This window comes from Drosophila santomea, chromosome 2R (assembly GCF_016746245.2).
Source record: "Drosophila santomea strain STO CAGO 1482 chromosome 2R, Prin_Dsan_1.1, whole genome shotgun sequence".
Lineage (NCBI taxonomy): Eukaryota > Metazoa > Arthropoda > Insecta > Diptera > Drosophilidae > Drosophila > Drosophila santomea.
Window position 1 is genome coordinate 5,451,383 of NC_053017.2, and position 26,847 is coordinate 5,478,229.

Sequence of the window (26,847 nt, forward strand, 5' to 3'; positions counted from 1 at the left end):
ATTTTATTGCAAATGATAGACATTGTGAAAATGATCGTTCAAATGATAGAAATGTTGAAAATTTTATTGCAAACGATAGATATTGTGAAAATTATGATTCAAATTCCGGAAATGCTGTTTTAAATAATGAAAATTCTGAAGATAATGGTTTAAATGATAGAAAATCTGAAAATGACGTGGCTAATGTCAAAAATTATGGAAATAAGTGTTCAATTAATATAAATAATGGAAATGAGAGCAAAACAAGTAGTCCTTATGACGGATTAGAAATACTATCAATTGAATACCCCGATCCAATAGAATGCAGTCAGTTAAATATTAACGAGAAGTGTGAATCGAATCTAAGAAACAGATTAATAGACGTATTTGATAAACTTTATGTGAATGCGAAACGTCCAGAAATCCCAGCAGTAAAATGGGAAATGAAACTTAATTTTGACAACACAAAACCATTCAATTATCCTCCAAGGCGATTATCATATGCAGAAAAAAGTCAAGTTCAGAATTTATTAGACGATTACTTAAAAGACGGGATTATACGTGCAAGCGAGTCAGAATATGCATCACCAATTGTTCTAGTTAAGAAAAAGTCAGGAGAATTAAGAATGTGCGTTGACTATCGAACTCTCAACAAAAACATGCTAAAAGACAACTACCCTACTCCATTGATAGACGACCTTATTGATAAACTTTCTGAAAAAGTAATTTTCACCAAATTAGATCTTAGAAACGGGTTCTTTCACGTGCATATGCACGAGGACTCAATTAAATACACCGCGTTCACTACACCTATGGGACAGTACGAATGGCTCAGAATGCCGTTCGGCTTACGAAATGCCCCCGCAGTTTTTCAGAGATTTGTAAATAGAATTTTCGCAGATTTGGTAAAAGAGGACAAGGTCCTCATTTACATGGACGATATTTTGATAGCAACAAAAGATAGTAAAAGCCATATAGAAATACTAACAGAAGTGTTTAAGCGATTAGTAGATAACAAACTGGAATTAAGAATAGACAAATGCGAATTCCTTCAAAGTGAAATAAAGTACTTAGGATATGTAATATCAGGTGATGGTATTAAACCAGATTCAAAAGGCATGCAAGCAGTAAGAGATTTTCCAATGCCGACAAAAACTCATGAAGTTCAGAGTTTTCTGGGTTGTGCTCCTACTTTAGACGATTTGTAAAAGATTTTTCAACAAAGGCAAAACCTTTATACGATCTTGTACGAAAGATAGAAAATTCGATTTCGGTGCGACAGAGTTAGATTGTTTCGAAACATTAAAAAGAAATCTCTAGAAGCTCCTATTTTAGCATTGTACAGCCCTACAGATCCAACAGAATTACATTGCGACGCTAGCGCTTTAGGGTTCGGTTCTATTCTTATGCAGAAAAAGAAAGACAATAAGTTTCATCCAGTATTTTACTTTTCAAAACGAACGACTGATGTTGAAGCAAAGTACCACAGTTTCGAATTAGAAACCCTCGCGGTGATTTACTCTTTGCAACGTTTTAGGATTTATCTTCAAGGAATTGAGTTCAAAATAGTCACAGATTGTAGTGCTTTTACTCTAGCATTAAATAAAAAAGATTTAAGTCCAAGAATAGCCAGGTGGGCGCTGTTTCTACAAGATTATGATTACATCTTAGAACATAGGTCCGGTAAGCGCATGCAGCACGTAGATGCACTAAGTAGAAATACAAACATACTAACAATTGATTGTAACTCTTTTGAGGAAAATTTAATTATTTGTCAAAGCAGAGACGAGAAGATCAAAACGATAGCTAAACAGCTACAACAATCAGAACTCAAAGGTTACGAAATGCGTAATGGAATAGTTTATCGAAAGAAGGATAAGGAAGTTCTCTTATTCTATGTACCGAACGAAATGGAAAGCCACGTGTTGTTTAATTATCATGATCAATTAGGACACGTTGGAATAGACAAAATGGTAGAAGTTATTTCAAAAAGCTATTGGTTTCCCAAAGTTAGAGAGAAATGCAAGATACACATTAGCAATTGTTTGAAGTGTATAGCTTATTCTGAAAAGTCTGGAAAAGAAGAGGGATTCCTTCACAACATTCCCAAAGTAAATATTCCATTTGATGTAGTACATATAGACCATTATGGTCCTGTTGATAAAAGTAGGTCGAACAAACACATATTAGTGATTATAGACGCGTTTACAAAGTTCGTAAGACTATATCCTGCAAAAACAACAAAATCAAAGGAAGCAATAGTTGCATTAAAGGACTATTTTAGGGCTTACAGTAGGCCAAAATGTATTATTTCGGACCGCGGGACATGTTTTACCTCTGGGGAATTTCAAGATTTCTTGAAAGAAAGTGAAATAAAACACATAAAGATAGCTACCGGTTCTCCACAGGCTAATGGTCAGGTCGAAAGGGTGAACAGAAGCATAGGTCCCATTATAGCTAAGTTAACTGAACCAGACAAAGGACTGCATTGGGACACTGTTTTAGAAATGGTCGAATATGCGTTAAATAATACAATGCAAAGATCAATTAACCAACATCCAAGTAAAGTTCTGTTTGGAGTATCTCAAAAAGGCAGAGTTATAGATAGTTTAAAAGAAAGGTTAGAAGAAATAAATAAAACAAATAATGACATAAATTTTGAGAAAATTAGAGAAAATGCTGGCAAAAACATCAATAAATTGCAAGAATACAACAAGTTACGAACAGACTCGAAAAGGAAAGATCCTTATAAGTATGAAAAAGAAGATTTGGTGATGATCAAGAATTTCGACTCGCATATAGGCGTATCCAAAAAATTAATCCCCAAGTTCAAAGGTCCATATAGAATAACAAAAGTTTTGCGTAACGATAGGTATGTCGTGGAGGACGTTGAAGGTTTTCAACAGTCTAGACTTCCATACAAGGGAGTTTGGGCAGTAGCAAATATGCGCCCATGGATAAACAAAAGTAAAAGTTAACATGTTTGTAGAGATCAGGAGCTCTCCGGTCAGGATGGCCGATTGTAGCAAGCAGGCACACTACCGTAACATACACACAGTGATTGTACATACAGTCCTAGATATACATACTCTTAGTTTTAAGTACAATTTTACGCTAATGTTAAGATCGTGCTTACGGACACTACTTTGTGCGTCCCGTTCGCACGATCAGCAACTGACACACCAATACATACATGTAATAGGCTAAGAAGGAACGGAACGAAGAAATAAAGAACACTTCGTTTGTGACAAGAAGAGAGAACGGCCGCATTTGAATCGCCTCCTACACATTCACATTCCGCCAGCATTTATGCACCGCCCTTATGTTAAACTCACCCACAACGGTCATGGTCTCCGACTCGGATACGGTGTTGAATGCGGGCGCCTCGCCGGACACCTCGCACCGATAAAGTCCGGAACTCTGCAGGGTGACGCGGCGCAGGAGAATCTGGGTGTCCGAGGAGTTACGCAGCTATAAGAAAGAAGAGGGTGTGGATTTCCATAAGTATTCTCACATATCGGTTGGGACACTTATTTGTAAATAATTATCTATATTTAAAAAAATATATACAGGAAACATTTAAGTTGTCCAGTACATCGGAAATAAAATCAAGAGCTTTAAAACAAACGCCGTTAAATTCCGTTTGCTATTTCAATAAAAAACCCAAGCGAGATAAATTACGTGCCCATGAATCGACAAAAAAAACGCAATTAGAGTTGAAGATTTTTCATGGATGATTTTTAACATTCACAAATTCTAGGCAAAATGAAGATTGATGATGGGAAAGGCGGTTTATTATTAGTTTAGCCACACTGTAGGCGAAAAATGTAATTTTCTCAAGGGCCGCTACGCAAGGAAACCCCAAGCAAAAGGAAAGCAAAAGTCATAAACTAAAAAGTCGGAAGAGCCAAGACCGAAAAACCAAACAAGCAAATGAAAATGAAATATCTAGAAACAATCGCACAAGGGCCTGAATAAAAGATAGAAGATACGCATGCGAGGGCGGTATGTTGTAAAAGTCACTCGCACAGTTTTTTCCTGTACTGGCTTTTTCATTTTCCCTGGGCAACAATTGCAGTCAAGTCAAGTTCTTTAAGTTGCACTTTTATTATCGCACACACATGCGGGAAGAAAGTTTCATTTGATTCGAGCAAATTTTTATGAAAATTCTTTGCTCTCGCTTTGTGCTCTGCCCGGTCACAATTCCCTCCAACCACTCCACACTCCACTCCTCTTCTCCGGCGTAAACAATCACAAAAGTCACGTTCAACATTATTTTTGGTTTGTTGCTTGTTTTCAGCTGTCCCCGCACCACCCCACCTCCCTTAACCCATGGCTGGCCCTTTGGTTCTGTACAATGACTGTGGACTGGCTTTTGTTTGTTGCCTTCTTGGCAGTACTTAAGCCGATTCTTCTACCCATTCTTCAGCTGCGTCTTCGTCTTTTTGCCAATTCTTGCGCCACGCTCAAGTTGTCAGCACCCCCTACGAAAATGTTGTTGAGGGGGTCGTTTTCCACAGGACCGTTAAGGGGGCTTGGAAAGTTGTGGTGGGGGGAATGGCAGTGCTAGCCAAAAACCAAATCTTACCGCAATTCAAATTGCAGTCTCCCTTTATTGCTTTCTCGGCGTCGCCGTTTCGCTCAAGACTGCAGATTGAAGTTGTTATTTGTAATTCCAAATTTGGTTTGGCTAAAAAGAATCAGGGCTCTAACCTTGTTTATGTGCCCTGATTGAAGTGGCCAACAAAATAAAAGAGGGACACATTTCGACTCGGAATAACTGAGAAGTAAGATGCTACCACAGGAAAATACATATTTACATAAGACCAAGTCTTATGGTAATGAAAAAATAGTCTTTTGTAGAAGGTCTGTGTAATTTCGTAACTTTATGATACAGCTTTTAAAGCCAGATAATCACTTATAAAATAAATCTTTTATAATTTCTGGCAGAAAATGTATCTATGAGCGATTAGCTATCCGTTATAAAAAGCACTAAAACTTGAAAATATTGCCTAAGGAGTTTTAAATGCTTGCACACTTATGCTTACATTTCGCATTGAGATCCTTCATTAAATAAATTAATTACTTTATTCAGAGCAACGAAAGCTCATATGAAAATGCTTATCAAGCTTTTTCCAGCCATAGCACAACAGCATCATTACTAGTCTGTAGGGTCCGTCTTCTTTTCTAATAATGTCCCTCCACTCAACTCGACCTTCAACCCTTTTTGAGAAGGCGGCAAAGAAATGCAGATATTGAAACCAAAAGAAAATTATGCCGCATTACGCATTATGTTTCCACTAAAGGAGCCTCCCTTAGCTAGAGTTTTTCTTTCCCTTCCGTTCCCCTTCTCTGTCCCATTTCCTTGTATTTTCCGATTCTCCCTTTTCAGCCGCTTGCCCACACGCACACAGGCCATAAAACACGCTGGCACATTGCTCTTACGCCACGTTAGCCTCGACAATTGACGGGATTTACTTTTCTGCGCACTGAGAGAATAATAGCTTTCTTAAATAATTTTAAAAACTCTAACTGTAGAAAAAATTCTTAAAACAACATATTCAAAAATCTGCGAAACACTTTACTATCTTTAAAATATTAATGAATTATGCATGATTTTACTATAGTAATACCACCTTCGCCACAGTGCTCTGGTACTTTTCTTATCCTCATTTTGCTTTGACTGCTCGCCTTACAGAGTAGACGCACTTGAGTGCTTTTGGCAAATTATTATTATTAGAGCGGCACGAAGTAAGAGGACCAGCAAAGGGATATCAACTTTGTCTGGTATATTGACAGCTTTAAGTGATTTCCGTTAACCTTTTCTATCGCAAGGCAAGCAGAACAACACGTGACCTTAGCTTGGCTTGGGCGGGTAACTGAAAATGGATGGCCGGCGGGGCGGAAAGCAACCCAACCAGACAAACATTTTTATGGGCAACTAAGGAAGGTTACATCCACATTAAATTAAAGTTAAATGGCAAAACTACGTGGCAGCAATTTTCATTCCAGCGAAGACGTAATCAGCAACAAGCAGAGTGAAAGCAGGGGGGCCAATGCGGGCGGAAAACTTGCGAAAAGAGCAAAAAGAGCTTCCCTCGCCATTGTGGCAATTACATGTTTTAAAATAATCATTATGATAAGGTCGTAACACTAAATCCAAAGCAACGGACCCCACCCTCCGCAAAATCAGCACCATAAAGTGTAATAAAATTTGAAATTAAATTTTTCCGCTTCCTTTTTTTAGATAAGCAACACCTGTTGCTGTATTCGATTAGCACTGGGAGAAAAATTGTTTAGTGTAAGTTGTAAGTGCTTACGACTTCAGCACAATAATTTTGTCATGCTGAATTTAAAATCACAAGGGAAGAAGTCCAATTATTACACATCTTCAACATGAAATATTTTATGTTGCTTTGCATTGCTGATAAAAGCTTTGTCACATTGCACTTATATTTTTAATTTATTTAATTTATATTTATAATAGTGCACGAGTTTAAAAGCTGTGAAGCTGATACATAACAAAGTCGTTAAAAAAATTATGTTTTTGAATGTAAAAAAGCATACAATCAGCGTATAATTGTCTAATAAGAAATGTACTTTCTATATCCTGTTGCGGTGCACTTACATCGATGTTGACTCCGGGCAGGGGGAAGGACTGTCCGGGGGGCTTATCGCGTGGCACGTAGCGGTAGATCTCGTGACCGTCCTTATACCACTTCACCGAGTACAAGGACTCCCCGTCGAGGGCGTAACGGCAGCCCAGAGTGGCGCTCTTCAGGCGCATTATGTGATTGGGTATCTTCACCTCGGTCATTGTCAGCGAGCTGCTAATGTCTGCAATTAGCGTGGGTAGAGAAATAGAAACGGATGTTAGTGAGGCGAAATTATTTTTAATGGATTCCCACGAGCTGATGCCATTCTCATTCCCATTCTGAACTGCACTTGCACTTACACAAAAGTTATCCCCTTAATTCGAATGCCCTAGCCCGCTTTCATATTTCAACTGTTATGATTCCAGCTGGCCATATTTTCCCACCAAAATGGCCAGAGGGCAAACACAAAAAACCTTTCGCGGCCCTGTCACATGAATTTGTACTTGTCCTGCTGGACTCTGGCTACTAGATCCCGGGGAAATCCAGTGCACGTCACTGCAGTCCACAATTCACGTGTAAGGCGAAACAAAAATACATGCGCCAAAAACTCAAAGGTTCCAGAAAAAATCAGGCATTTGCAAGTAGAATTTGAATGCCCTGTATGCATAATATGTAGTTATACAATTTCTTAGACAAATCCAGATCTCTAAATTTTAAAATAGTCATATTATAAGATGTTTAATTTACAATTTTTAAGTTAAAATGAGGCAGTTACCCGATTGGATTTTAAGTTTAACTTGGGCACTTTAATACTCGTAGTTTTATTTTTTGCGATGTCATAGCCATAGCATGACGAATTGGAAGTATACCCCGACGAAGGGTAATCAAACCCAAACAGAGCCAAAAGCTTTTAAATCACAAACAGCAAAACCTGGCACATATCCCCATATTTGCCTTTGGCGACATTTGGCGGCTTTTCGGCGAGTCCCCGAAGGACTAGAGGTACGCGTAACCGCGGCCAGGACGCTAACCGTTATATTTTCAGCTGTGTGGGTGGGTTTCCGCCCACTTATTTAATATACCGCTACACTTTTCATTTTTCCAAACGTCAAACGTGAAAAAGTGAGTTCTTTCTGCGGGAAAGCGGGAAAAACAAATACTCACGCACACTAGCACAGACACTACTCCTCAGACGCATATGTATACATATGCATGTGTGTGGGTGTGTGCGGTGTAACGTGCAGCGCCGCCATTGAATTTATCACATTCACATGCAAATTGCGCCAAACGACCTTATTATGCAAATTGCCAACTGCAAATGGAGAACGAAATTGATTTTCCTGCATTCGCCGCCCCAACAACAACATCACGAATAAGCCAAGGGAAAGTTGCGGATAGGAAAGGAAAGGGGCTCATGCACAAGGAACTAGAGGTACAGTGGTTACCTGATAAGGCAAATGAATTACTACACGGAAATGTGTAGCTTGCACGATCAGTTAAATTAGCGAAGCGGCAAATGTGAATTTAAGGACGAAAACGGCGGACCTTGGGATAAATGTGACGGATTTACGTATCAACGCTATTATTTTACTCAAAGAAATGCGCATGAGTAATGTTTCAAATGCTATTACTTAATATATTTATTTTGAAATAGTATTTTTCATTGTAACACTTGTTTATATCTGCATACTTTGCTAGCAGTTAGAAGCGACGATCTCCTGTGGTGGGTGTTGGCACTTCCGGATCTCCTGTTGTCTATAAAGTCGTTCAACAGTTTTGCGGCACTGGGCATGCCACCACCTTTATATGACACCTTGTGAGGAAGGGGCAGGAAACACCAGCTCAAGGGGCGAAAAGGGGAGACGGAGTGTGTGGTTTTCACAGCGACAAATGGCGAATATATTGAGCTGTCAGACGCCCAACGCAAAACCCGAGCCGGAGGTCATGCACACGGAGACATTGGCACAGTGGCATCTGTAGTATTGAACAATGTGAGCACAACTGGGGCAGCGAGACACTCCAAAAAATAAGTGGCAGACAATTCATATCGAGTCTGCCACTGGGGCGAATGAGTAATCATACTGGGCTTTTGTGTGATGCATGCTTGGCACAGAAATACATTTTTAATATGCATCTTTAAAACTACTTTTGCTCACAATTACTTAACTTGGTATCGGGAAGAGTATTGTTGACAGTGCTGTTATATATTAAGATTTTCCCTTATTATCTAGAAGATATATGCTGCTTTAAGGCGCGGAGACCAGTCAAACATTTCTCCAAGTGCACAGAAAAAGACAAAGGAAGGGGGGCGCAAAAAGAGAGCAGCGGATTTGCAATCGGAATCAAAATCGCAGCCGCGCCTTCAATAAAAAATACGTTGAATGCTTTCAGCTTGTTTGCTTGCACGTGTGTGTTGCCCCTTTAGTGTATGCGTATGTATTGGTGTCCGTGGGCTGCAGGCTGGTGGCAGACAATTGGCATAAAGGTAGAAGAGGCAGCGATGGCAGCCACAAAATGAGTTAGTTGTTTGCCTTTTTGCTGTTCCACAGACACACAAGCACACACAATCACACACAATCACACACAATCACACACGCGCACACACAAAAACACACAAGCGGACATGCAGTCCGCTCTTTTTTGGGCTCGAATATTTTATTGCCCCAAATACAAATCGGCAGCAACAACAAACATCATGCATTAAAAATTCATTTCCGTGTCGGCATATTTTTGTTAACCCATCCGAAGGAAAAGCCAAATAAATGGAGTAGATGGTGCCATAAAATGTGCTAATAAGCTAAGGATTTGTGTCAGTGTACAGGAAGAAGGGAAATACGGTCGTATACACTTAAGGTTTCAGAGCATTGTAGAAAGTATCAGTTGCAGCAAGAAGTGTGCAAGCAAATGGAAGTTAAATTCCTTTACAAGCTACACATTTCAGTAAATCATTAAATGGCATGGTATTAAATATAAGTTCATGATTTAACTTCCATTTGTTATATAAAATATCTTTGAGCTGGGATTTAATTTTATAACCAATTGACATTATCGTAAAAACTATAATTTAATTGAAAACTTTCTATAAGTACAATGTAGAGTGCATGATCCTGGTAATTTAAGAACGGCTCACCCATGTCCTGTTGGGATACGCCTTGCGGTCCTAGCGCCTTAATTGCAGTTGACTGGCATTTGACTTTGCAAATTGGCCTGACACATTCGCCCCTCTCTTTTTGGCTCTGGCGGTGCAGGACATACTGCGTAAATGGAGTGTGTCCTTTTTTCTACTGCAGACTACGGCAACAACAACCGACTGCACATTAAAAATTAAAAAAGCCAACCGAACGGCAAGGAAACTTGAAGCGAAGCGGAGGTCAGTGTCGTACTGGAGATTTAGTTAAAAAGAGGGTACTAATTAATATTAAATTGCTTGTTGTGACTGCTAGGCAAATGGTATGCCGAAAATCATAAGGCTACCCATCCATAGATATTCGAATTTTTTACAAAAAAACTGAAGCTCGTCGCGCTCTCAATGCTTTAGGCTAAAGCCCCATGACTACGCCCCTGTGTGTGCAAAATGGAAGAAAGAACCCGATCCACTCAAAGTCAAAAGCCAAAAGCTAAAGCTGAAGTCGAAGAAAAGCAGAAGAACGGGAGGAAAAATTAAGGGGAGTAGCTGCTAAAGAAAATTTGCCTACGACAACGAACACAGCAGGAGGAAAAGTTAAAAAGAAGGAAAGTAATTTCATGCATCGTTTAATTTTCATTCGGGTTTAATTTGTGCAACGCCCCCACAACATAACCCCTCTTTTTTCAGGGTTCCAGCTCCGCCGTTCTCACCATATCACCATAAAGAGTTCCTTGATGGCGTTTCTTCCCCTTTTCGTCGGAATTTTTGCAATTCCCCATTTAGACCTAATACTCAACAGCCACTTCCAGTTCAACTGACAATTGAAACAGCAAATAAAGTGGGGCCAAAGGGGTAGAACAAATGTTAGGCCACCAGAAACACGACAGCCCTCAAAAAATACAATATCACGGAGCTGGAACTGACACCAACCAAATTTGAAGGGAAATAAAATTAAATGAAGCGCAGCTTTGCATTCATGTTCCACTGAATAAGCATTTTGACTAGAAAAAGTTTTCAAATCATTGAAATCGTAGTATATTCCTACTCGTAAAACCTCAGTTTGATAAAACACCATATGTACATACCAGTTAAGTGTAATATACATACATACTTGTTCCACAACATAATACCCTTTTTTTAACACACTCCCCGAGTGCCCCATCCTAAAATTGTTCGACTTTAATGAAGTCAATTTTGGAAGTTGTTCCTGACAAGGAACACCGTACTTTTGGTGTTCATCCTTAAGAAAAGTCTGTACCCCTTTTTCGTAATTGAAATTTTTATAGTTGTCGCACAGCTTGGTATCTCGGGCAAAAGAAAATGGAAGGGGCGGGCTGAGACAAACTTTTATCAGCGCCTGGCGCATTCTTTAAAACAATTTCCAGTGACTACCACTTCCACCCACGCAACGTCCCTTTTTCCGCAACAAATTAATCCCTTTATTTGCATAATTGAAAAACATCAACTGAAGCAGTCAAAAAATATCAAGAACTCCAAGTTTAGTGGCCAGCGGGCAAATATCCTGAATAAAGAGACAAACAAGGATACACTTAGATTTTAAAAGTGAGGAAAATAAATGAGGATTCTTTGAATTTTATATAACTAAAATAGTGGGTACACTATGCATGCAAATGTGCAAATATAGTTTAAAAATCAATTAAATGTAATTTACCATTTTACGTAATTGTCATTTATTTCCTCCAAATCGTTTTCGTGGCTCTAAAAGATTTTCCAAGTGCTTCGGCCCGAACTTTCACCACATTTTAATGTTGTTGGCCGCATCGCTGCCCTGGGGAGCTATTTAACATTTTTCCAACACTTTGATAATCGCACTTTGCGGGCAGATTAATTATTTACGAGCGGCGTGTCCTCTTCTACCTGAGTTCACTCGCATCGTTTAACCCGCAGACAGACGGAAGACATCCGAGAGTAGACGACAAAAGCCCAGAAGTTGCTGTTAAATCATGGTAATGCCTAAAGCTCCGCCCCCGCCCCCAAATCCCAAACCTCCAATGCCAGGCCAGGTATATTTGTCGCCGGTCTTAAGAGATTGCGGCGCACAATTTCCGCGCTTGGTTGGGGTCAGGTGGCCCCTGCCCGCCTTCCCGGGAGATTTTCCGGGGCGGAAAAGCAACCGCAAGACATCAAAGCGCGCGCAGCGAGGACCAAAAGCCATCGAAAGCCACGTTGGGTACGAGAAGTATGCGAAGGCAATGAAATGCCAAAATTATGAACAATATTCCGAAGTTTTAACAGTATACTTTAAAATGTAAGATTCATGTTGTACGATTTGCCGTGAAAGGCTTAAATGTGATTAAAAATATTATAACATTTTTTCATAGTCCTAAATCTAAAATAATTGATGCAATCAATTGAAAACGCAGTTTTTTGGTCATTTTTTTCTGACGTTCCCGCAAAAAGAAGCTTTGGCAACCATGACATATCCCCGGACCTCACTTACTTATCAAATTTTCATATTTTAATTGTGACCTAACCTCTGCCCATATTAAAAGGAAACAATGCTTACAGAATCAGATCATCTCGGGTTATAATTAAACTCCTTTATATCCTGCAGTCCCGCGGCGCAGTGAAGGCGTCAAATTAATGCGCTAAATGCAATTTGCGGCGCTGAAAAGACGGCTTAAGGCGATGCCAAGTGCCTGGTTCTTTGAGCCAACTAGCAGCCAAGGCAACTTTTCCTTTGCTCCCGTCTCTTTGCCATATGAATTATGCAGTCAGGGAGAACAAGACAGGGCTTGGGAGCAACATAAGATGAAAATCGGTTTAAGTTCTTTAAGCGTTGAATACTTAACAGCTTACGCATATATCAATTACAGTAAAGGTATCAATTTTAGAGCTAGATATCTTAAAGTATAAATACGTTCAGAATTTTTCTCCTAATTGATCATTGCGTATGCCAACTTGTCATTATTTATTAAAAAAGTTGGACCATCAAACTCTTGCAAAATTCACCACTGAGCCTCCATTAACATACGTCCCACTTATTGCATTCCCTTCTTGGACTTCCTTCCTAGCCACATTAATATTTGATTACTGCTCCCAATTCAAGTTTCTTTCGAATAGAACCGAAAAAATGTTCTATGCCTCGAGGCCGCGACCGAAAGTTGAGCTACAATATTGGCTTCCAGACTGCCATAGAATATGTGCCCATATAGCAGAGAATTTAAAATAAAAGGCCATAAGCACGCTTCCTACCAGCCAATTTTCTTTACTTTCCTTCCCTTTTTTTGTATTTTTGACTGCTTCTGGCATAATTTGAGGAACTTCCTATTCAACTTTCGCCGACCAGCCCCAGGGGACGGACACTCACCTCCGAGGGAGGTGTATATATATTTATAAAGACAATTTGGCCGTGGCACATTACCATGCCAAGGGATATACGACGTCTTGGACCGGTCGAGAGTATTATAAATAATTCAGTGGCCCGGCTCAGACCGGAGGCACTTTAATGAGGCCAAAACGGACTTTGACCATCACGAGTTTAGGCAATTTTGGTAGTCAGGCGAAGGTATAGGAATTTATGAAAAACTTTCTCTTTTCAATCGGTTCTGCCTTGTTTTCTTTGGATATCACTTGGAAAAATCCATTTCAATCAATCAAGATTAAATCTTTAATTTAATTGCATACAATAAATAAGCATATTATTAAATACATATATATATTATTAATATATATATATAGGGTGTTTTTTTAGAGGTATAGAACTTTAAATTGCAATAAAACAACGATGGATTATTCGATTGACATGAATTTTATTGACATGAAAGATAATCTTGTGGCATTACATTTTAAATATGATTTCTGGCATATGACCGCCACGGCTGGCTCGGATGTAGTCCAATCTGGACGTCCAATTTGCAATGACTTTTCCAATATTGGCCGTATATCGGCAATAACACGGCGAATGTTGTCTTCCAAATGGTTTAGCGTTTGTGGCTTATCCGCATAGACCAATGACTTTACATAGCCCACAAAAAGTAGTCTAGCGGTGTTAAATCACAAGATCTTGGAGCTTATGAAAAATCGGAACAACAGCAATCTCGTTTGGGCCCATTCGACGAATCTACGCCTTGCTTGATGATCGTTTGGTTTCAATTCTTGCACGAGTTGGATTTTGTAAGCACGCATGACGAATTGCCAAACCAAACTGAGAATAAATCACTTGACAGCTGTTAAATCGGTCGCCATCTTGAACAGTAATGCCAACTTAAAGTTCTATACCTCTAAAAAAAACACCCGTTATAACCCCTAAGATAAAAATGATTAGAAAATAACTTTCACAAAACTTGTTTGCTCCGAAAAATCTATAAGTAGACTCCGATCTGAAAACGTCAGGGAAAATCAACCGATAAAGGTAAGTATACATGACATATCCAAATGAGGGCGCAGTTTGTCCTGGCGCAAGTTGAATGGGCGTGGCAAAGGGGTAAGAAGCCGCAATGCGTTAGAAAAATCAATTTCACATAAAAAATTCAAGCAAAATTTTATGCCAACCTTTTTTTTGTGTCGTCGCTGTTTCTGCCATAGCTTAAGAAAAAGTTATTGCCACAGAGTGTGTGGATGTTGCATGTGTGTTTGTGTGGCGGCATGTGAAGTTAATGATTATGCAAATTGGCCTATAAATCGATTCCCAATCGTCGGTATTGCTGCAAATGGTCGACAGTTTTTACATGCTCCTGACATAGCAACAAAAAAAAGGAACTTTGCCTATAATTGGCCTCGTTTAGAAATTACATAAAGTTTAACGCAAGGCAAAAATATTATACATAGTTATGATCAGTCGCATTGCTATTTCTGTTTTCATAATCAGCATACACCAAATATCACAGGTCTCTTCTCATCTTGCTTTTCGAGCTCGTCAACGCACTATAAAAATATCATTATCAGTGCAAAAGTTTGCTTATCAAAGACGACTTCGGCAACAGCAACAGGATGAAAACAAAAAGTGCCAGGGAAAATTGTGGCAAAGAATTTGCATATTCCGCAGGCCATGAGGCAGAAGCCACCGACACGCGGCTCCCACTGTCGTTGAAGTTGAAAAATGAAGGCCAGGAAAATTGAATTGCCAACTGGTCGTCGGGTTCCTTTCCCCTTTTTGATTTCTCATCGTCTCGTAGAAAGCTTATCATTAAATTCAAATATCAATCAATTTATCATAAAAAGGAACGGGAGCGTCAACAAAGAAGCCAGTTGAAAAGAGGAACAGGGGAATTATGGAACTGCATCTGCATCAGAAGTAGGAATAGAGAATCAATAGAGGGAATGGTCAGGTCATTAACTCTTTGCATAGCAATATACATTAAAATTGGTTTAACAAGAACCAAATAGTGAGAGTATTTTAATGACGGAATACTTACATCTATGTAAGAATTTTAATCTAGCTTTATAGCAGCTAAATTTACCTAAAAATTCCGATAAGCAGTCGCTTTAGAAGTTCAAAAATTCTTTTACCATTAGGTGAAAATTCATTAATACTAGGCTGACCACTTTTAAACACTGAACCGCAAAAATTCCGTCCTCAAAAGCTTCTATTAACCAGTTGACACTTGTGCCTTCGACAGCCTTAAAGCCCTTAAGTAAATTATTGCTAATGGCCTTTACAGATGGGAATCGCTTGCTAGCAAAGTAATCACAACACGTGATTGATTGAAATCAATTTCCCGTCAGAGACATCTGTGAGTTGTGTGTGTTTGATTTTCGTGGTGGTGTTTGTGTTTATGCATACATTTGGTATCATTCGGTTACTTTCTCTTGTGGCAACACTTGAAAAAAGGATTCCTTACCAACTAGAAAAGTTTTCTTTTGTAAGTCAATGCAGCCTTTTTAGCAGTACAAAATGCTTTGATTGCGTGCTTAAAGATTCGAAATAACCCAATATCTTAATGCCTGGATCAATTATGAAAATTAACGATTACATTAAGTTAATGAACAGCTAGTTTTTGCTTGTGTATGAGAGGTCTGTTCCTATATACTATTCTTTTTTATGCTTTTAGATAACGATACGTTTGAAATCAAGCAGGTTGAATGAGGGTCCCCATTCCAAGATTTCTCCATTTCACTGATTCTCCACGAGAGTTGCCATAGATGCCATTTGCAGACAAGCGGGAAGCTCAAGTTGAGGTCGTTATCTAGCCAAATTTTCACCCTGCTTTTCGTGTACTCATCTTTGAGTTGCTGATTTATTCCGCGAAATTAATTTCAAATGAGTGGCTGATTGTCATTATACGGAGTCATATATGAAGAAACGAAAGTGCATCTATCTGGAAACCTTCGATTCGCTCCATTCCCAATTTCCGCCCACATTGTTGGAAGAGAAAGCAAGAGGAGCCAAATACGTGGCTGGGATTTTTATAACCAAATCAGGACGGAAGCAGCCATCCTGTGAGATACAGCTGCTTTCTGGCATTGCCTTTTATTGTTTTTTATGATCATTTGTATTCATCAATTTTGTATTGATTTGGCTGGGGAAAGCCAAGGCAGAGGAAGCGTTTATATGCCACGACCAGCGAAAGGATAAACAAAACTTGGCAGAGGCCAATGAATTCTGATGTTTTGTTGCCCGTCTCGTCTTTTTCGCTCCGGTTTTAGCCGCTTTCCCCGCTTCTTGGCAATTCCGCACAGCATCTTACGAATTTATGAGCTATAAAAACATCTGCCCGAACGGACGCCCCCTCTTTTTGTTACCCCACTTTATTTTCCCTGTGTGGTGAGGACAAACAAAAGTAAAGTGCTCCACTTTTTGATTACTTTCGGTTATTGTTTTTATGATTTTTGTTTCCTTTACTTTGCTTTTATTTTACATTTTGATATCACTTCTTCCGGAGTTTGTGTGTCCTTTCTTTCATTGCGTAATTTTAATTAGGCGCCAAATGCATACTAAAATATATATTTATTTTAATGGATGGCATGTGTGTATCGGATCTGCAAATGGATCTGAAAGTTGAGTGGGTTATAAAAATATTTTGTAGACTTCTTTTAAAAAGCTACAATAATATTATTTTTTTTTTTTTTGTAATTATCACTTTACTGCGGGAGAATTTCATTTGGCATTCGAAGATTGAATTTAAATTAAATATTTGACCTCATTGAGACTTTTCAACTAAATGGGAATTCGCGCTTTATGCCATTTATTGAAATTATTAAGTGCATAACAAATAAATATGGATGGTAATTAACTTTTAACAAGCAAAGAGAGCACATCCTGAGAGACTGGGACTATTGAATATTTTATAAAGCTGCGCGCGCATATTAAAATTGCATTAAAAGTGTCAGGAAAACGCTGCCTTCTTTTTTCTCCCACAGAGCCAAATTAATCCAGAAAAAGCAAAGGGGCGGTTTGAGCGGATAAAGGAGATGCCAAGCTGCGGTGGGAAAGCGAATAAAAAAATTGAATATGCAGCCAACGGAATAACTGAATTCATAAAACGCATCGCAGGCGAAATGAAATGCGGCAGAAATGAAATGTTAACAACGCCAAAAGCCGAAAAGTAGTTCGCCCATTTTCCACCGAATATAACGAAACGGGGCATCTGCGGGCGTGTAATAAATAAAAGAGAGCAAAGAGACTTTCGGCGACATCAAAGTTATTGACAGCTGTAAAGTTCGGTGTAATCTCTACTCCCATTCCCGCATGGTAAAATGTCAGAATTCAATTAAAATTTTATGATATGCACAAAGCAGCAAAAGCAGCAAAAGCAGCAAAAACAGCAAAAAGCGGCGCGACTCTGGGAGTCGTGCAAAAAGTAGAAAAGGAAAGTAAAGCAGGAGAAGGGAAAGTGGATGCGAAATTTTCCTGTCATAATGAAAGCAGCTGCATGCCCACTCACTCGCCTGCACTTTAGCACACATACACACACTCAAACGCTCATTGAGGCCATTGGCAGTTTCCCCGCTTTTCCCCACCGTTATGCGCTTTTCCCAGCTTTTCTCTTTACTTTGTGGCGGCGACAACTGCACACAAGTGCTGCGCATTTTGATATAAATTTATGAATACCCTACCCACAGGCCAGAGGGCACATATGGCTGGATAGCAGTTACATTTTATTGATTATTATGAGCATTACTTCCAATTATGTGCTGGTGATATTAAGAAAACAATCTGGGACCACATACAAAATTTATGTCTCGACATGATCTTGAATAATTAATACTTTTTGTGTTAACTATTGTCAAAAGTAATGAAATTAAGAACTTTACAATACTTTTAAAGTCCAATGCCGGCAAAAAGCTCTTTCAAAGGACGCCCTGGCCGATACTAAAAGTACTTGCCCTGACAATCTAAGCATTTTTTTTGTGATGCTGTTATTGCTGTTGGCCATCTTGAGCATCATTTGTTCGGCGATTTTTGTGCTGAGCTCTCGGTTTTTGCGGCAGAGAAAATAAACCGAAACGAAAGCCACCATTAAAATGATGGTTATAATTTAGCTAACCGTTTTGGCTAGCATTGTTTTGTAGCTGGGCCAGCTGCTAATGCGACTTTATTGTTATGGATGTGACGTTACTCTTTCGCTTTTTCTTTTTCACGACAACTGAATGTGCTCATGTGCATGTGGATATGCAAATGGGTATGTTAACAGGATGTTGCAGCATGTTCGTCATAAATTCTGTTGGAAAGCCGTGGTAGTGAGGGCCACAAATCGACCATTTGCAGTGACCTTTCAACTGGCGCCCATAAAACTGTCTCTCAACCGCCCCACGCCCCACGCCCCCTTTGCATCCCTTTTTGGCCACTTTACAACTTGAAGACCACGGAGCAGACCCAAAAGCGGATGTGATAAGTTTAACCCATCCGCACACTCAGTGGAGGCATTGATTACCAGCGGCCCAAATAAATTACGAGGGCTCAGTACTCTCTGGTCCACTCAAATGGCAAACTTTCCCCTGCAACTTTCACTTTGGAAACAGCGAGACAGGGAATGGCGAAAGCAAAGCAGCCACCGGAGGCGGAATTTTTCCGCTCTATTTGCGCTGCACAGTGACTGCCAAAAATCCACTGCAGGCACCTAACACACGAAAAGATCCAAGGAGAGACGGGCAAAGACATTAACTACCAAATACCCTGCCTTAAAATTATTTCTCAGGCTTTAAGCAAAAGAAACTGCTTATATATACATATATGAAAACAGATATCATCTTTATCAAATGTGAAAAATATAGAAATATGACAAATAATCGACACTCTTGACTATAATTGTAATTATTCAAACCAAATGTATTTTTTTTTTTTTAAATTTAATGAATTAAATATAATGATCACTTTCAACCCACAACCTTGAGCCACCACAAAGTAGAGCGAAAAACCAACTTTGAGCTGCCATTTGCCATTTGCCATTTTCCAGGGCCACTCTCGAGAGCGTCTTGGCAGCGATGGACGCGTGACGGGCGGGGGGCGTGGCAAGCGATGCGTGAATAAATCAGCTCGAGTTGCAGGCACATGTAAGTAATGTTTCCTTGGCCAGACACGAGCCCATCCCTAAACTTCCGAAGGAATGTGTTCGAGGAAATGACACAAGTGAAAATATTTCAAACACTTTGGTCCGATGTGAGCAAGGAACTTACCAAGAGTGTGATGGCGACTGTATAAGTATTCGCCATCGATTGAATTGTCTTTACGCTTTGGTGAGCGGCTTACACGACTCAGCCGAAGCTTTGATTGTGGGTGTGTGGGTGTGTGGGTGTGAGCGTCTTATTTACTCACACACACACACTTTCTCTGTCCGGAAGTCCCAAGCCTTTACTTTCGCTTGCCTGCTCATTCTCCTAATCAAGTGCTTTCTTCCCCAGAGTGCATATAACATTTAAAAATAGTCAGAAGGTCAGGGAGATTGGAAAAGTAAAGCACAGGCCATACAGAAAAGCCTTAAATTAACCACGAAATAATTTGATCCTTTTTTTAGAATTTCCTTATTGACTTATGCTGGTATGCAATGGTATATTCGGTTTGATTAAATTGTAAGCAATAGGAATTTAAAAACGTTCTTGGAAATTTATTAGTGCCCATGCCAAACATAAAATGTAAAATAAAATAAAAGAGTATGCTAAACCCTTATCAGATATGGTATCCATATTAATCTTCCATTCCAGATCACAAGGCCTCACACAGATTTCTCCACTCGATTTGCACATTTGATAATTTCTGACTGCGAATCAAAATCAATTTGCTGGCCATCAACGCCCATGAGGTTGAGGTTGATGCCACGAGGTTTGACCTGGAAAGCCTTTTAGCCCAACATTTGCCTTTTCCTACGCCCTCCGCACAATTTCCTCCCAATTTCCCGCACCCATCCTGTGGATCCTTTCCTTAACTGTGCTGATTATTTTATGCCTGGACGAACGGTCAGACGGTGTCATGTTGTTGCCGGCCCCTTAGATTTTTTGATAAATTTTCCATATCGTTAGCAGCAGCAGCTGAGGGGGAGGACCACAAGGACCGTTTCGAGGTCCGTTTTAAAGGGTGTTCTGCCTGTATGGCCAGCTCTTTTTTTTATTTACGGGCCAGATGCACAATTTGTTGTAATACAATATTTTGGCCATTAGGAGCCAGGAGTTGGGAGCAGAACAGGCAAATGGCCACTGAATTTGTTTGCTGCGCAATGTTTGCGCTTTTCTGTTTTTCAGTCTGTTTTTTTTCCTTCAGTTGCCTACACTACAAATCTTCTTTTTGCCAGATGATTTAAAAAAATTTTTTTTTTCATGTTAAATAGTATGAAATGTTGTAATTAAGTATGCGGTTTTAGTAATCTACTATGATGCATAAACACAGCCAATATATATTTATTTTACACACTGGTATATAACTTTATAACGAACGTTTCAATTCTTCAGAGACTAGAGAGTATCATGATGCCTTTGACTTTGGTAATTTAGCCAGTTTATTTAGACATGTTTCTGGTTTGACCCAATCGTAATCCGACCAAGCTGAGAAATAATGCTTTCAACATTTTTGGGGGAAATCCCTCACACATTTCCTTCTTCTGTCTTACTTCTTCATTCCCCCCGTAACTTCTAGTCCTTGACTGCTTAATGGAACGTAAAGTCTGCATGATTAATAGGCGTCTGTCGGTCGTTCGTCTGAGCATCGTCAGACATTAATGCCAAATCCTACCGAGTCAAAAGTATACACTTTTTGTTCTCCCCTCTACGCTCTAATGATTTCAATAAAAACACACAAAGAATGCCCAAAAAAGTCAACACAGGGCCTTTTTATTTTGTTTCCATTTGGTTAGGGGCGTTTTCTGACCGGATCGGACCGAACTGAACCGAAAAACTGGGTCCCAAACTGTTTGCTTTGTCCTATGTTTTTTTGCCTTTTCGAAATTTTTATAAATTGAAATCAAAAACTTTTGTCCATATTAAGTATCACATTTCAAAAAAATTAGAATACTTAATAATAGTGTATAGTTCTTAATGCAAAAACTTAATAATAATGTATTGTATTAAATTTCTGTCGAGTTTTTGATTCGCGAAATAGTGTTAAGCTTCTCAGTTAGCAACGAGCCGACACATAACTTTGTTAAGTACACCAACAGGATACATCACCAATTCAATATTTACATTTAGGGCTTTTGAATTAAACACCAAACTCATTTTATGCAATTTGTTCCAGAAAAATGCTGTCATGTCAACGAAATGTGCCATGATATATGTAGGTGGGGATTTACTTGAGTTTTGGGCACCTGAAGGTTATGTCAACGACAATAAATGGAAGTGGAAAAACAAAATTGAGGAAAGAAATAAGAAACAATCGAGGAGCTTTCATCAATTGGCCAAATGCAGAGATAAACTTCAACAAAAGCTTAGTGGATCAAAATGTTTTTGTCTCGCAAACACAGGACATTGATACGAATGCGAGTGTATGTGTGTCCTATCAATTGCAACAATCGGAGTGTGCGTGTGTGAATAATCAAAGCAAACACAAGGTGGGGGAAAAACACTTAGCCACACAGAGACTCAGTTGCTTTGGCCGTTGCGGCGACACAGTTTTATTTAAACAAAAGCAAACTTGAGCTTATGCTCAGTTTGCCGGCAACAATTTAATGGCAGTGTATGGATGAGGGGGGGTATGTAAAGCCAGAGATATAAGTGTGTATTACGTAGGCCGTAATGCCCACATATGCATCATCTGCAACTTTTTCGCATATATTAATATTCGGTCTTGAAATACTTATTTAATCTAGAACATCGCTTAAAAAAATTTATTTTAGCATTTGAAACCAATATGTAGCATACTTATATGGGCAAAGCGAAGTCGAGTCTCGTCATTCTCACTTTGATATATTTTCCTGGAACTAATCAGAGTTTGGTAATAAAACTTTTGAAGCTTTTCACGAATGACATAATTTTGCACATTTTTCCTTAAAAAAATATTAAGTCGACATCGTTTGCCACATGTACCCAATATACATGCAAAAAAAGAGATTATTAAGACCCCTGTCGATTTTTTCTCTTTTATTGTGTGTACTGAGTCAAGGGCGATTTTTAGGTGGGCTTGACTTGATTAATGCGAAATTGTGTTACCCTCTAATGAGGAGGTGGCCGGCATAGGGATATATATGCATATATGTTCGTATATCTATTGAAGTCGGAGAGCCCACAGCAGATGGAGCTATTTCATTTGCGTATTATTTTCGCAAAATTCGATGGGAACGAGCTGAGTTTTCAATGAAATTTAAACGAATTTCATATTTACAGTTAGCCTGGGGGTGGTGGGAGTTTTCGGGGGACGCTGTCAGAGGCAATCAGGCTGCAGGCGCTGCTCGGCAATATCAAAGAGCGTATTAACATGCAAAGCAGGACCCACAACCAGAGTCGAAGTCAGAGCGCCAAACTGAAAAGTAGTAGGTATGGTATGGGTTGAGCAAAATACAAAACAAAAAAAAAATGAAACGAACAGAAAAAACTGACTGGAAAATAAGGAGACGCGAACTTGACTTGCCACAGAAGGCGCAACAAAATTGAAAACCATTAGGATTAATGTTTAGTTGAAAGATTTGCGCGTTAAGCCATTTTTACATGGCTGCCTTCGGCTGCTCCGATTGCTAATGTAGTTTATGTGTAGGAGTGGTTGGTGGTGCGGTAGCGCCTTTGGATTTCCCGATGCCAGGATGGCTCCAAGGCTCCCAGGGAGTATCCTTAACGCTAACTGACGTTGGCTTCTGCTGCGGATGCTGTTACTGCTGTTAGGCTTAAGGCGAGACGCTCAAACGACATGTAAAATGTGACATTTTAATGTATGCAAATGAGACGTTGAATTAAGCCAACGCACCCACACAGAGGGAGGCAGGGAGACAGGATAGGGAACGAGGCGGATATAGAGAGAGCCTCAGAACCTTCAAGGATACCCGCTGGTGTGCAAACATTCACTTGGCTCCATATCCGTTTCCGCTGCTCAGCATTTCCATCGCTGTGCACTGCCCTTTGTGATATGATTTGAAAATAATGAAAAGACAGTTACAGCCTCCCCCTTCATTTTTCCGCCCCTACTTTTTTGCCACCCCTATTAGTAACCCCCTCACGTTTCTGCCTTGCCGGAAATGTCAACTTAACTTGCTTGAACTGAGAAAATGCAGCAAAAGGCAACGCCACAGTTAATTGAAAGTAATAAAGATAGAAATATAAGCAATATAAACTTTTCTTTGAAATATGTATATGACTATATATATTTCATATAGGTATATCATTTTATATATACAGTATTTAACTAAAAAATACATTTAGCTGGTTTGTAAATATTTGGTAAAGTGAAGCAACAAAAAATAGAAAAACATGAACCCCTCTAATAATGAACCATAGTAAGCCCGAGTGGTGACTTTTTGCCAAATTTATTAATTTCTATTCTGTCTGCGTGCCACAATTTGTCCTTGTCGGCGCTTTGTCTTTCGCCAATGGATTTGTTCGATTGTTTTGGTCTTTGGCTTTCAATTTGTTGATTGTTTTTCTTGGGATTTTCCCAGGAATTTGTTTTGAGGGAGCTGGGTTTCCACAAAAACAATTCTGTAAAAATGTTTGAGTAAAACATGCGTATACTTTTGCTGGGAAAACATTTAAGGTATTTGTTACTTCACTTAAAAGTCTTTGAGAAGTAAATAGAATAAAAGGAAACTGACAAAGTGTTATCTTAATTTCTTTGTTTGGTAAAAAGCTTGTTTGATTACAGTTATTTCAAGATTATAAATTGGTTTTATCAACATTAAAAGCTATTCCAAAATTGGCTTTTGATTTGTCTTTACTGTAGATGTGAATTCCGCAAAAACATGTTACCGAAACTTACCAATATTTAATATTAACCCTGTTTTCAAGGAAAATAAAACCCTACATTTGAAATCCGGGGTACATTTATATAGTTAGATCCCATATTTAAATTAATGCCAACTACTTAGTTTTACCCCACAGATAGAATAGAAAAAAGATGCCCACAGCCCTGGCCTAGCATTAATTATGACCCATCTAAAATTGTGCCCAAAAGAACCTTTTGTATATGCATACATATTAGAAGGGAGATTTATAACTCACCGATTAGGACTAGTATCACATGTAGGATGTACCAGATCTGCAAACTCGTGGCCGCCGTCCTTCCTGTGGCCGATTTTCTCACTCCTGGAGCTCCGTCCTGTTGCTCCATATTCATCCGCAGCTGTTGGAGGCATTGGTGGTGCTCGGTTTTATGGTAGTGTGGCAGCTGGTGCTGGGTAAAGGGATCCTGCGCACACATCTTGGCCTCCGTTAAATGCCCCAAATGAGCCACGCCCACACGCACTAATGTCTTTATTAATTTCGGTGTGAAATTTTCACTTATTTCATTTGGACATTAAGTTGTTGTTTTGGGGCTCCCCCTTTACTGCTGCCTCTGTGCGGTAATAAAATGTTGCCTATTAATCACTTTTAATCGCGACGCGAACAAAAACAACGGAAAGTTAAAGGCAAAAACTATTAAAGGACATGCGGCCCTCGCCCCATTTTGCTGTTCCATCATATGGAGCGGCACTGCAGTCAAGTTAAAGACATAAATTTTCAAGCATTTTGGGAAAAGATTAATTACACAGCAGCCTTTTCTCGGTTCTGCGGCGGAAAAAGCGTGGAAAAGCGGAAAACGAAGGAAAGACTTTGCCACATAAATTCAAAATCCAGTTGCCGCGCGCTTCTTAACCCTTTGGTTGATTTAGAGCGTCAGGAAAACTCTTCCCAGGCAATTGAGATGGTGACTTACAGCTAAAGCGCCGGGGTGAGTTGGAAATTCACTAAAGGTCCCCTTTTTTATTTTAAACGGTGTCATAGCATACGCTTATTGCTTTAACTTCAACAAGCCCAAAACCGTTAGGTGCCTTATCATTATACTGATTTATAATCGAAGCTAGATGTGCAATTATCATAAACTGGTTTAGCGCTGTTTATTAAATGAAATACCGGGAATTTGGTTGCGGATTGGGGTCGAGTCATGTTCCCAATGGCTCGTATTTCAAGATTGACAAAATTATGGCCTCATCGGAAAACAACGCTATATCGAAATTTATTGGTAATAGGGTTATTTGTGCCCAAATTGTTATTTTATTTATGACAGCAATTAAGGTTAAATAAACCAGAATTCGGTTCATTAAGTTGAATTGTGATCAGTGCAAAAATAAAAAACATTTAGGCATCCCTCTATGAAAAGGATATAAACATTATGTTAGAAATAGAAAATATTAGAATTTAATAGAAAATAGAGATTTCCCAAAGTTGCAATATAATAAACTAAACTGAATAAAAATAAGTTTTGATCATCTAAATCATTGTCATTTCGTATTTCACATTAAAAATCAATTAAACACGTGCTTATATATATTAAACACACCCGCATTTCACCAATGCTGAAAATGATTTATGGGCATTTACAAATCCAATGACAGCACGAACAATTAACAAATATTTATAAATATTTATAAACATACTGTCATGCCCCGACAGATAGCAATAATATAAAATTTTTTCCGATTAATTCCCTTTTTTGGCATTTCGCTTTGTGAAAGCCAACAATGGCTGGATACACAAATAAATAGCCAACAAGTCAGGTGCAGATAATAAAGCAACAACATCAGCAGCTGTTGTTATAATTACAGCAACAATAAAGTCGCGTAGAAACAAAAAATGTGGTAACTGGAGCGCCTGAAAATATTCAACGCTGAATGGCCAGGACCTAGCCTCATATACAGGACACTATATCTACTCCAGCACGCCCAAGCTACATAATTAGTCTAAATTGAGGCGGTAGAAGTAGCGAGAGAGAAAAAATCACAAAATACAATTAAACATTAAAATGTTCTCCAGCTGAACGTGGAATTTATGGTGGTAAATTTTCAAGTTGGTATTTTCGAGCGCGGATCAGAGAAGTCACGCTATGTTTCAGTTTTATGAAAACCCAATTTCAAATATAGAAACAAATTTGAGGATACCGCTTCAATCATTTAATAAACAGACTGCTTATACGTTGTTAGTTTTGAATACAGATTAATAAGATCATAAAAGACTGCAGACTTTGTATATTTCATATTTTTGTTATTGTTAAACAAATCTATATTGAATAATTAAAGAAGGCTGTTTCTTTCACAAAACAAACATTTCATTTTTCTATGTAAATAAAAACATGGTTTTACCCGTAAAACCAAATTGTTTTTTCCTTGTTTAAAGAAATATTAAACCCACTACAAAATCTGGCGATGAAAAAGTTTAGCCCCCGCCCTTTACAAGGTTCAGTTTTTGGTTTCTCCACTTTTCCGGCTGGTTCGACTATTTTGAATTTTTGTTAGTTTTGGGGTCGCCAGATGATTACTCCTTGTGTTCCACTTTTCGCGCTTTAATTAACCGCAACCGCAACAGTTTTCTCAGTTTTCCCAGCAATAACAACAAATGCCTGACAAATGTTCTCGGCACGCAACAAATGCGGCATTTCGAGCGGGGGCTCAAAGATTTTTCATTTCCACGACCTGCACTTGCTCACATTTTCATTGAATACGTTTTTGTTATTATTGCTGCCACACTTGCACTCTTTCGTTTTTATTTGAGAGCATTACGCGGGCATTTCCTTTTTTTTTGTAAACACGATATTACTTTTAGTGACCACTCGCTCACGCACACACACGTACACAAACT

The 26,847-nt window shown here is 39.0% G+C and overlaps 1 protein-coding gene across 1 annotated transcript in view; it reads right to left on the reverse strand.

The window, feature by feature from the left end:
- The window catches only part of LOC120445832, a 35,089-nt gene extending 10,536 nt beyond the window's left edge, over window positions 1-24,553 (reverse strand). Inside the window, exons 1-3 of the mRNA XM_039626453.1 lie at window positions 24,235-24,553; window positions 6,608-6,816; window positions 3,315-3,450 (exon numbers count right to left, since the gene is read on the reverse strand). Of these exons, the coding sequence (XP_039482387.1) occupies window positions 3,315-3,450; window positions 6,608-6,816; window positions 24,235-24,433 (544 nt within the window). The 5' untranslated portion in view covers window positions 24,434-24,553. The remainder of the gene's footprint in view (window positions 1-3,314; window positions 3,451-6,607; window positions 6,817-24,234) is intronic.
- Between the last annotated feature and the right edge of the window lie 2,294 nt (window positions 24,554-26,847).